We start from the raw sequence: 13,105 nt of genomic DNA, 5'->3' as shown, positions 1-13,105 counted from the left end.
ATTATGTTGTCGTTATCGTTATCGACTACTGCTCCGTCGGGTCCCAGCCAGGACAGTTTGAATTTCACAGAAATATTCTTGAAGCCTGTAGGTGAAGTTGCATGTGTGAAAGCTCATTTAGCACTATATCCCCTTTTCCGTCAGACTGTTGCAGACACACTCCTGACTAAGCCACTTGTTTTCATAATCAATAATAATAACTGCAGTCAAACTAGAAACTACTCTTCCGTAGCCCAGAGCTCTGTTAGAGCTTGTTCTCATTCTTAAACCTTCTTGACTTCCCCTGCCCCCAGTTAACCTCTACTCTCCACTCTGCGCCATGCCCTAGTCTTTGCCCTGCCTGCTGCAGAGCAGCAAGGTGTGCATATGTCAACATCACATTAACACTCCACCTCATTCATGTCCAAACATGCATGTGACATGACTCAGCGCAACACGCCGGTGGGAAACACGCTCCTCTGAGACCAGAGGGCTTTGAAAGAGGAAGATGATATGAGAATAGGGACAGAAATAGACAGAAGGGATGAAGAACTGAGAAAAAGAGCTGATGTGAAAGAGAGAGGATGAAGCAGTGTAGAGAGTGAGGGAAGAGAAAAATGGGAGAAACAGAGCGAGGGATTGTAATGTTTTCCTAAAGAAATGCAGAGAAGTAGCATATATGTAAGCATACAGTAAGTGTTACGTTGGGAGATCGTGACAACCATTTCCATCTCTGATCAACCTATGGAAATACCCGTTCTTTTTCTCCCTTCACTCCCTCTACACTTGGCTCACTCTTCATTGCCATGGTAATGATGTTACAGTGAGTCACTTCCACATATCCCTCCTCCTCAACACCGCCAAGAAGGAACATGGGCGCATGTGAGAGAGCAACAGAGAGACATAGACAGAGATACAGCGGGAGGGAGACAGACGAGGAGAAAGGGCTCTGTTTCCCTGGAAACAGACTGGGGGTCTCCCCAACCCCCATTGGTTCTCAACTGGTTGCTTGTTACCCACAATGCTTGGAGCCAACAGAGTCTCTGTTTCTAGGTTGTCTCTGTCCTCTCTGTTTTGCTCCGTCTCTTCATATGCATGCGCACACAAACACACAGGTTCAGTTCAAAATTCAAGTACGCATTTTATACCACTGAATCAAGCCGTTCATTTTCAGATTTGTTTTATGCTAATTCATAATCAGATGATAAAACATCAGTCTCAAAAAGGATCTTACCTTGTTTTGTTTTGTAATTATTGCAGTCAGGAATGATTGAATGTGCAATTGCTTTTCTGAACAAATGTGATGCCGTTTATGGTACTTTTTGTATTATTTCCTGTTAAAATACAATGCCTGCAGGTAGAAACTGGAATAGTTTTGGGAGCCAACAAATAATCAGTTCATAATTTCTTCCAGTAAGAGGTAAGATTCTCTTTAAAAGGTTGCATGCAACTGGTGGTAATTGCAACAATATGCAAGAAAAGGCTTGGAAAAACAAGTTATAGATGCTTCCGCTTAGAGGAGTTTAGCTGAGATTTGAATTGATGGAGCTTGTTGGGAGGCAGCTTTGCCTGAGAAGACGAGGGAACGAAAGTCCCAGAGTCAATAATGTAGCTGCGAGGAAGTTAGATTGTTGAGGTGGAATATTGATTTTATTAGATCTGGGCTCCTAAGAGTAGCTCTGAACAGGATCATTTTATGTTGGAAGGAGCAGTGATTTGAAGCATTCAAGCATTCTTTCAATTTTACCAGTTTTTGTGAAAGAGTTTTGAGACAGAAAACAAGTTGATTAGACTGGGTGAATCAGAAGTAAAGACCTGTTTTATGAGTAGAAACAAAGCTTGTACCAAGAAGCAAAAACATGTCCATGGTCAAGTGTGGTTTTGTGTGTCCTTCTGTTTAATGAAAGGGCAAACATTCATACTGTACAGTACGTGTTTGTGATTGCAGACAGAAGCTGTTTTTCAGTTAAGCCCAGGGTCACTGCACCTTCCTGTCTTTCTGTCAGACACAGACAATGCGTCTGAATATGTATGCACTTATTTTTCCAGAGTGCATCATGATGTAGATCAGTGTTTCTCAAATGGGGGTACGTGTACCCCTAGGGGTACTTTGGAGGACTGCAGGGGGTATGTGAGATATTTAACAAAATGTTTAGTAATTACAAGGCTGTTGTCCAGAACACAACTTTTTTTTTTCCTACCAAAAATGTGACATTTGTGTCGCCTTCTTTGGACCTATTCTTGCCTTCATTCCTTCTACTGTCCTACTTTTTACAAGTTTCTAGCTTTTTTCAAAGTTATGTCACTGTTTTTGATACTATTTTCGACCTATTCTTGCCTTACTTCCTTCCTTCTTTCATCTTTTTCCAAGTTTTGTCTTTTTTACAGTTGTTGTCTCCTTTTCTCATTAGCATTTAATTGCTAATTAAACATTTTCAGTTACAAGGCTGTGTAGTAAATCTATCGCTGACAGCGCTGTACTGTTTATATAGACTTTATTTCTACCAAAAACGATTAGCGTTGGTCAGGGGGTACTTGGCTTAAAGAAACAATTCAAAAGGGTTACATTATTGAAAACAGTTTGAGAACCACTGATGTAGATGAATAAAACAGTCCTGCATTACTACATATTTACAAACAAGTGTATCCTTTAGCTGTACATCAAGACGGAATACGTGTGCTGCTGTTAAATTGAGTGGTGTGAATACATTTCCAAGCATGAATGAGATAGTTATGAATGTTAAATCTGGCAGTGTGAGACGGAGCACTAGTTTTTATCAAAGGGGGTTGCTGTTGGCGCTGCCTCTTGATCTCTTCTTCCCCTCTAACTGCTGCGTGCCTGCTATCTCCCACAGCAATGTCACACAATGATACCAGGCTCTCCTTGCCTTGAATTCTCACTTGTACAGTAACACTGCTGCAGGGGTCGGACTGTTTGGACTGGTCAGACAAAACAAGACATTTGAAGACAATTTTTCAAATTGAATATCCATTTTTGCCTGTCACCCTGTGAGGCTGCATACCCGGCTGATTCTTTATGTGTTGCCTGGTAATATTTGCCTACTTGTCTTCTTGTTGACTGAATAGCATAGCATCGATCTTTACCCTTGTTTTTTTTTGGGGGGGGGGGGTTTCCTCTGTGGGAATCCATCACACATTGATGTAAACATGTAAAGCTAAAAGCTCAATCAGTGGGATAATGGTAATTGTACATGAAGACCATAACAAAACAACCACCTGCAAATTTCAGTTCACAGCATATTTTCATAACTTTTTATACAATTACCCCTTGATTCTTATGGGGAGGACTCATTTCTCAACGACTTGCTTCAGTTAATCAGCACATTCTAATCTGGAGGCTGCACAGCACAACCAGTACAAGTGTTGGACACTGATAATCTCCTGAAATCAGGAGTGAGATCTCTTTCTGTTCTCCCAAACTCCCCCACTTTTTCTAAATCCTCAGCCCTTCTACCACCAGTCTGCTGCTCTAACCTCTAAACTGTCTTTTCCAGAGCTTGCAAGAATAATCCACTGAGGCAAATTTGAACATGTATAGTGTAACTGTATAATTAGTCTGCAAACCTAAAGTGCCAAACGCAAATACACAATAACACACATATGCACTTAACACAATTTTTATGTATATGGAGACGTTTCTATCTATGGACCATTTTTCAGTACAGCAAACACTTAAAGGGTCTAAATGTCATAATGTAGTAGAAGAAATGCAGCTAATGCACTCAATATTGTTTCCACAGGTCCTACAAGAAATTTCATGCTGGCTCCATTCTTTCTCGTTCTGCTTTAATTTGCCCACATTTTGTTAAAGATCACAGAAATTAGTTGGGACAAAAGTTTGAGAAACCACTCAGTTCAAAACACAGTATTATTATGTCTCTCCATTTATGAACTATCATGATCCATTGCAAAATATCTGTATAAATAAATGCAGTCATGTTGGTGTACATGCTGTACTAAGATGTTACAGCTATGTGACAGCTGTTAACTGTTAAAACCACAAGACTATCCGAAAGCAAAAGACAGAAGCCTGAAATGACCCGCATGGATTGATGTCTTATTATTCAATGACAGAAATGCAACAGTAGCTGACTTATGTCTCTAATAAGGCAATTTCCTGGCCAAGCATAAGAATTTTAAAAATAACTTGTTTTTATGACTTCGTGGCCCCTCGCAAATGGAAACCACTCATTTAGTATCAAGAACACAATTTACAAAGCACTTAACAGAACTGTAAACAGCCTTTCTGCCTGAAAAGCCTCGTCTGAGAATGGAAATCAATAACATTGCCTCTCTCCTCACATTGTTCATCAGTCTTTTCTTTTTTTCCCTTTTAACATTAGATTACTGGATTACTGTCCTAGAAGACCTTCCTCACACACTAAAATCTGGTGATATGATTGACACATACAGTACACAACTGCATGCAAAACTTCATGCATATGTAAACAGACAGAACAGAAACACACTGAGTTAAGACGGTTTCTTTAAATTAGATTTACTCAATGCCAATTGTATCTACAGTAGTTCAAACTGGAATAATCGTGCAAATCAAGACTAAAGCCTTGTCCCAATCCCATCAATTATCAAAGGGAAGGGACCGAAAGATGATGTGAATGAGCTCCTACACCTCCACAGCATTAATAAGGACTTCACTTAGTAATTAGCTATCTGAAAATAATTACCATTAAAATCTCCATCAGTCTCAAATTCAGGAGACTGAAAGAGAGACACCAGCATCAAATTAAGGCGTGCTACGTTTTCCAACGACTGCCACCGCGGTTGTCCCCTCATTGTGTTTTAATTGAGAGGCAGATATGTGGGTAGTAGTACCTCTGATTGGATCGGAGACGCAGCGCAGCACTGGAACAGTTGATTGAAAGTGACCTTGCTCTAATTACGATTAGTCTAATTATAATTCTCTGATTACACCCATGCAGGAAATGTAAGAATAAGATGTTGCTGGTGGCCTTTGCTAATGACGTTAAGATTCTAAATGATGCCTGAATTGAATTTATTCTGATCAGATGAGAAGAAACAAGATACTGTTGTTGCCATCTTGAGCACAATTGAATTGAATTACTGTAAACGTGTTTTTGGTGTTAAAAAGAGATTGATTTAAAGCAGAAGTGTCGGACGCTTTGTGTCCTCTTTTTGACTTATTCTCATCCCTCTATCCATGTTCCCCTGTTTTTCTCCCTCTCCCAGGGCTGAGGTCGTGCTGCCCTCCAGCTCCCTTCCTTGCCATCAGGATGACATCATCACATAGCTGCCTCGTCCTTGGAGTGCCTATTCATCACCCTGATCATCATTGCCAGCATCAGCAGCATCACCTGCGTATGCGCACACATTTACACAAGCACGTACACCTACTGTGAGAAGATAAAAGAGAAGAGAGCCCCCATTGGTTCTGCGGGATTGCAAGCCTCAAGGAAAGTGGGAGAGAACCACAGAAAGGGAGGGAGGGAGAGAGAGAGAGAGAGAGAGAGAGAGAGGATCCTGCTGGGGTAGGTAAAAAACCCTGACCTGTGCACTTCCAACAATACATCTCAATAAACCACAGCACAGACAAATGTGATGAGTCAGACTTAGTGGGAAAACAACAACATAAAAAGCAGGAGAGAGAAGACCCCTCCACAACTCCTGTCCTCCTCCACATGGCAACTTCCCACAAGGAGAGTCACACTTCCTCTCTCCTAGTCACCAGCTAATCTAAAACTTCAAGAGCTCTGGCACTGCTCACTGTATTTCGGTTACTGGGTGGTGCATGAATGAATAAACCAATGCCTTGATGTGCGGGAATTACAGCAGTGAAGTGGAGCCACACGAAAACACAGCAATAAACAATGTTTCCACCACACTGTCTGCCTGCTCAGTCTGCTCTTCAGCCTAATGTGCTCACAGTACTTTAGCCTGATATGTGTGCGTGCAGCGCTTTATAGATGCTGTGCTCTGGTAGAATATAACTAGCAGGTATTACAAACCTTAAGCAGTTCTCTACACTTCTTTATCACACATTCAATTAAACACCCCTTCAGATGAAAGATTCAGAACTAGATAAAACCATTTCACAAGGTTGTAAAGGCTTATGATAACCAAACAGTGTTAATGTATGTATATTAACTTATGTATGTAAGTATGTTGTTCTGGGATTAGATGTGAGAAACTGATGAAGGTTGGTGAATCCCCACTCTCAACCTTACGGCCTAAAAGTGCACCAAAATTTGCTCCTCAGCTCTAAATCCTTAGCCTCAGTATTTTTGGCTTAAAGGCTGCAAAAAATAGCAGCAAACCACTCGTTGATCCATATTGCTCTTTGCCTGATCTACAGTAGTAAGCCAAAATATTTTAGAGAATGTGTGTGGTAAGAAAAATACTAGGAAGTAGGAAATGGAGACACTTGAGTGAGGTGTTATCTGCATTGCTTTGATGAGAATTGGTCATTGTCTTGTCATTGTAGCATTTTAAAAGACATCAATTCATCAGTATTAATACTATGGAGATCCAAAGTGTTCAATATTAAATAAATAAAAAGACATTATGTAATAAATATTTGTTTGAATATATACAGACACAATATATAACCATGGAATTGTGAAATAATCTGACACATTATTTTATCCTGCTTCTTCCAAGTTTACTGCAGGTAATCTTTAACTCATTTCATATCAGCAGCAGCTTTAATTTCAGTTTGCAAAGTCTGCTTTTATTTCACAATGCCATTTTCCCCAAAGGACATCTTATTTCATACTGCTTCTTATTCTCACAGTATTCAATCAAGACAAACAAGGCAGAGCCAGTTATGTAACTTCCCTCATCAGACCAAAGCAACAGCCAAACTTAAAAATGGCGAGCAAAAACTTCATAATAATGGGTTGAGTCTTAAAACATGTTTCCTAATATTTAACATTTTGGGTTTCAATATAATATCCATCTCCCTGTATGGATTCCTGCGTTAATCGGAGAATGCCATTAAGCCAGGAAAGGGCAAGGAAAGCTACATCAGTGCAGACTCACGTAGTCATGGAAGGCCTTGGCCTCACTGGAGTGTTCACATGTGTCTCTTCTCTCTGGAGCCGCACAGTACAGGTCCCAGAAAACACTGCAACACACAGAGAGGCAGCCAGAGAGAAGTATGATGAGAAAACAGAAACATTAAAGCTTGACAGATAAAAATAAAAGTCCATTTTAAAGGCAGGGTAATCCAGCATTCAGGCAATAAGTACAATTCTATTATCGTTATTGGAATAGACAACTTTAGGCGACTGCGTTACAATTTGCAAACAGCAACCTGAGGAAGAGATTTTGGGGACAATTAATGAGATGAAGACAAATTAAAATGGAAGAAGAAGGAGGGAGAATGATTATTTTAATTAATATTGTCAGTGATGGAAATGAAGAAAAACAGCATGAAGAGGAATGCAACTTGAATCATTAGACATAAAAACACTCACCACCACCATGAGTGGAGGAACCCCGGAGGTTCTCCTAATGTGATGTTCTTCTCCCATCGGATCTAGACAGACAGACAGACAGACAGACAGACAGAGAGAAAATGAGATGCTTCTGTAACATATTAAGCAAAAAACATCTGAATTATCTGCTTTGCAAGGTTGAAGAGGAATCATGGAATCATAAGTAGGTAAGTGAGTCTATGTCTGCCTGAAAGCCTGTATATTCACAAGTACGTGAGTGTGTGTGCAAGTGTGTGTGTGTTTACTGAGTCAGGGGATGTGCAGAGTCTGAGGTCAGAAACATGTACCAGCCGGAGGAGCCCAACCAAACCATTGTATAACACATACACCCTTCAGCCTGCTCCTCTACCACATTATCTGCTTCAGTTTCTGTGTCATTCACTCTTTGCTTCTTCTGGCTTTCCGTATAACTGCCCTATATCCTGTATTCACTCCTCCATTCCTTTCTTACTGATGTGTCCAAGTCAAGACAAATGTGTTTATAGTCATTCTGAATGGCCACACTCTATAGTGGGGAAAAAGCCAGCCAGGCATAACAGTGCATACTTGCGGATAATCTTTTCTTATCAAAAAGTGACAAAACTAATAGGGTGGAGGATACAAAAGGTTAAATGACAAGTTCAAATTTCGCCTGCAAGCAGCAATTGTTATATCAGCCAGCAAAATGAACGATAACTGGATAGAAATGAGAAGCTACTTTTGTCTACCAGACAATCAAAACAATCAAACAAATAAACCAGGAAGCAGTGTCTTCTGTCACTACTACAGTTAAATAAGGATTCCGAAATAAGGTTGTGCATATAAATGTGCTAATTGTCTGAAGTCAAGGACCCATTGCTTCAAAAATTAAAATGAATTTTGAGTGGTAAATCTGCCACCGTTATCATTGTGAACTGCATAATGACCTGTGCAAGAACAGAAAGATTGACAGGTGTAGCAGTAATTAAGGGGGGTGGGACTTAGCAAATGGTCAATTCCAATGTTGAGTTTTAATAAAAGGTGCGGGGGAAAAAGACACCATCTGACAAACACTTCAGTTGAATCATTTTGACACCTTAACACCTTGGTCAAAGTCAGTGACTGACATGAGCGCTGACATCACCCACAGTAGGAATGATTTATGCTCGCAGACAATGTCAACTGATGTGCAGAAACATTCAAACACACACAAACACACAGACAGACAGACATCTGTGGGCAGCAGTCTGGCTTCTCCTATCAAACTCTGACGCTATTGTTTAGTCTGCCTCTCCTCTCTATAAACAGACTTACATCACTCTGACTTTTAAAGTGATCTCACAATCGTCTTTTTAATTCCCTCCACTGAAATGTTTCATACGGGTAAAAGAATGAGACTATTGTACCACCTGCTCTACTAGCAGAGTGTGCAAGTGCTAAAATAACAGGAACAACTGAATCACTGTCAATCTGACCATCCTGACCTCAGCTGCAGATCAGACACAGTGACTTTTAGAAGGAATGCTTTGCTTTGAAGTCCAGGAACTGCCTCTCTTTGTTTATCCCACATGCTTTCAATCTAAGTTAGCAGTTCTAGTAAAGACATTGGGTAACTTGAAACATTATAGGCAGCCAGCAGTTTCCATATAAACCATGACAAATAATTGCTCAAATGGTACAAAAGATGCAGAATGGGCATGACATCCCTCATTTCTCACATTTAATTGGCTGTAGCTCAGACCAAACACGATTGCAGACAGTTCGGGTCAGGACACTTTTTAGCATGTTCTTTTATTCCCCCTTTCATCTGGAAAGCGTAGAAGAAAATAGCATTGACTGCGCCCGCATATCCTGTCTTCTTGTGGTCTGCACTCCCGGACGGTTCGTTCTTTTACCTTCACCATGCTTCAGTGACATGCCTTCAGCATGATTTCTTGTTGCAGGTTCTTCTGAGCTGTCTGTCTGATTTGGTAGTTATGTTTAGGTATTCGGCTCTGATTCGTGACTTGTCTTTCTGGGCTCTTGTTTCCTAAGCCTACACCTGCCATGCTACCTACGTTTTTACATGGTGTTTGAAACAAAAAAGGATTTCTGTCCACACAAGCGTTTAGGCTCAGAATCAGAAATGATCTCCATCCATCTCAAAACGCATATCACAAAGCCATTCAGCCAAGCAGATTGTCTAATGTTCTAAGGTTGATAATCATGGATGTATAAGTTGAAAATACAGAAAATAATTTGAAGAAAGAACAACAATGGCAAAAAATTATACCAGGGATTTATTTGCTTGGGCTGATGGTGAGGTGGAACTGTTACTAAGGTATGTAAGCCTACCTAACTGATAAGACTGACTGACTTGCATCGTCGTTTCCAAAGGTTTCTGTTTCTGCCCGTCCAGACTACAAAGCAACCCCGGAGTTTTCAAACTAAAACGGGTTCAGCAGGAGTAGTGTGGTGTGAGGCGTAAACATAGCAAAAGATACGCGTAACATATTAGTGTGGATGTACCCTTAGAAAAAACTGTAAACAGATGAGGATGATAAAAAGTGGCCTTTAAAGACAGGTTTTACTCCACCCAACTACTCCTGAAAGAGCTACCTTATGGGATGATGTTTACCCTGTGTGCTCATGCATGCACGCCCAAGTGTATTGTAGACAAGTGGCTGTGTTTATACTTGTTGCACTCTTAGCTAATGCATTCCCAAACTCATATGCGACATTGCCTATCCCTTTCATCCGGCACATCTGCCGAAGAAAGAGCAAGTGATATGGCAGAGAGGAAAGGGTGTTAGGGAGACAGAGTGGTGCGCTCACACACACACACACACACACACACACACACACACACACACACACACACACACACACACACAATCAGAGTGATGAGAATTGGTGCCAGCTGATGATGTAACCTTTTCCATCCCCCTCTCTTTGTTCTGCTCTTCCTCTGGCCGATGTACAACCAGCCTCTGTCTCCTACATTGTAATTTACCGTCGTTTACAGCGAAGCACCAGAATCAGCTGACCTCATTTCCACCTGTCACCTTTTAACCTCTGCAGAATGAATGTGTAATAATTAAAGAATTAAAGTAATGAGTACAAGCTCGCTTCTCAGGAAGAGTAGTGAAGAGATAGATCAAGAAGAGAGCGGAGAGATCTCAAAGAGAAAGTGGAAGAATCAGAGAGGACGACAATGACATAGAAAGAGATCGACTGAGATGGAGCTGCTGAGCGGATCAGTGAAGGATGTCAGTCTAAGATGTCATCGCCAGGCATGAGCATCGTAACTCTCCCTGTGCTCCGACTCCAGTCCCACTAAATGCAACACTGACGTTAACTAACTAACCTGTTGGCTCAGCACTGTAAGGCCAGACTAATTGAATTAGCTGCAGCACTTACTGGGTCAGACCACCCTTTAGAGTGGACACATAAAGTACATGGGCTGCACTCTCAAACACACGCACACACAAATACATGCAGCATCTTTGTGACTTACCTCTGAGAGAAAGGTCTGTGCTGACTTCTGTGCTCCTACATGCAGCAGGTACTCGTACACATACAGAGCTAACCTGCACATACAGATAAAGAACACAGTAGGAGGAAAAAGGTCAGTTTGTACATTAAAATCTAGGTGAGTAAAAAAACTGGTTAAAAATAAAAAAAAATTTAACATTATGAGTGTACGCGAACAGATGTACAGTAAGAGCGAAACAGTTAAGAAGAAAAACAAAGCATTTGAAATCCCCCAAACATTCACCTTACGTATCCCTAAGTTTAAGCATTTATGAGTTTCAAGTTCTGACTTTGGGGCCAGAAAACAATTGCTTTGGGACCTAAGAAAATTATACCACTCCTTATTTAAAATAAATGTATATTTAAGATGGAGTTTCTCCCAGGATTGTCTAAAAATAAAAATGAAGGAGCTTACGCATGGATACGAATTGCCAAGCAGCTCCTAGATGTGCAGTGATGTGTGAGGGCGTCACAGTTCGTTACAAATCTCATGAGGAACAGACAGACACACTCAGCTTAGGAGCGCTAATCATCTCCCGAATCCAGGGCAACCTTTTAAGAAATTTGAAATTCACCCGGCATTATGCTAAAGCTAAAACCCACCTGTTTAAAAAACAAACAGCATGGTGATAAGAGTACTCTTGGTGGGACTGCACTGTAAAACACCTCACCCTCGTGCTTCGGGCTCTCCACAGACTTCCTCCCATGGCTTTGATCGCAGTAAGAATTAATTACAGGCTTGATTTGTTAATCAATTCTCCTCCCAGTGTGTCTGTGCTGGTACTAACAGCAACTTAGAGAAGAAGGGGGGTGATGATCTACTGGGTCTATAAATACAAGATAAACATTGATCCCCGGGAGATCAATAGCAGATCACACTGACTCCTAACAGCACCCTGTAGATTTGGACAGGAGTCTGGTGTAACAACATACAGTCACTGTGCATGAATAATGAGATGTTTGTAATGAATTTAACAAAGGGGGCAATGAGCAGGTACATTTGTGCCTGATGCTCACATTTCCCCTAAAATCAATATTAACTAGGTTAGGGGCAGATTGGCGTGATTCATACGTGATGTAATGTTCCTGAGATGTACCATATATGTATTTAGCCATATTAGAAAATACATGCTCAGTTAGAAGTTGGTGAGCTGAGGTAAAACAGGACCTGAAGTGTGTTAACTAAGCAAATTGTTGGTAATATTTGGTCGTAAAGGGCTTCACTTCCAATTATTTCCATTATCTGCCAATCAGTTCGTCAATTTGTCATTGTCTATAAAATGGCAGAAAACTGTTGATATAGAGGTGACAGTGTGAAACTGCTGGTTGTGTCAAACCAACAGTCAAAAACCTAAAGATTTAAAGTTATTATATACTATTATATATGACAAAGAAAAGAATCAAATTCTCACATTTGAGAAGCGGAAACTAACGTTGGACATGTGTGCATTAAAAACGACTTAGATTATTTGTTGATTAAAATCAAAATAGTGGCAGCAATGTAGTTCTGATTGAATTGATTACTTTGACAAATCTTTAGTTTTAGCTATGCATACAGATCCAATATACAGAAAACTGAAGCATGAAGCATGACACAACACAAGCTTTGACCTGAAACCCAGTGTGTCGGTGGGCGTTTGTGTATATGTTTATGATTATGTATTGTCATGCGTTAAAGATGGTCACACCGGGACAGCAGCTGTCCTCGAACCTCCACTGAAAAGCTGCTACCAGGCTGCTGTAGCCGATCCACACTGCTCCTATATTGAGGTAAAAATAAACTCCCCAGACAGCCCTGTCTGCCTGTCTGAAGATGATGGACTGCACACCTTTCTGCTCTGCACACAGGTACTCTGTCTCGACCCCTCCTCCTCCCCCATCTCTCTTCTTCATCACTTTTTAGTCTCGCCTCCTCCTACTCCTCTCTTTTTGTGCCTTTTCTGTCTTGATGGCGCTGCGTTCATCTTGCACTCTTTTTGGTAAGAGGCCATGCTTGTTTGATGATGAAAGGATGAAGGGAAGCAGCATAAAGCTCTGTCTTACTATCCTCCCCTCCCTCTTTCCATCCCATCCTCTCGCTCTCCATTCCCCCCGTGGCCTGGCAGTAATGTTTAACCAAAGAGAAAGAGACAGAACGTTTCACAGGGACAAGGTTAACA

General features: G+C 40.9%; 1 protein-coding gene across 6 annotated transcripts in view; it reads right to left on the bottom strand.

The window, feature by feature from the left end:
- The window catches only part of ssbp2a (single stranded DNA binding protein 2a), a 55,325-nt gene that overhangs the window by 21,880 nt on the left and 20,340 nt on the right, over positions 1–13,105 (bottom strand). For 5 of the 6 annotated variants that reach the window (XM_078250532.1, XM_078250533.1, XM_078250537.1 and 2 more), the window contains 3 exons: positions 10,930–11,002; positions 7,455–7,516; positions 7,018–7,102 (listed from right to left, as the gene is read on the bottom strand). In XM_078250532.1, coding sequence (XP_078106658.1) covers positions 7,018–7,102; positions 7,455–7,516; positions 10,930–11,002 — 220 coding nt within the window. Of the gene's footprint in view, positions 1–7,017; positions 7,103–7,454; positions 7,517–10,929; positions 11,003–11,361; positions 11,454–13,105 lie in introns of those variants that run through there. The other variant, XM_078250536.1, reaches the window with a different exon arrangement.

This window comes from Sander vitreus, chromosome 5, assembly GCF_031162955.1.
Source record: "Sander vitreus isolate 19-12246 chromosome 5, sanVit1, whole genome shotgun sequence".
In the NCBI taxonomy this organism is placed as follows: domain Eukaryota; kingdom Metazoa; phylum Chordata; class Actinopteri; order Perciformes; family Percidae; genus Sander; species Sander vitreus.
This window is presented reverse-complemented; position numbering and strand designations above follow the sequence as displayed.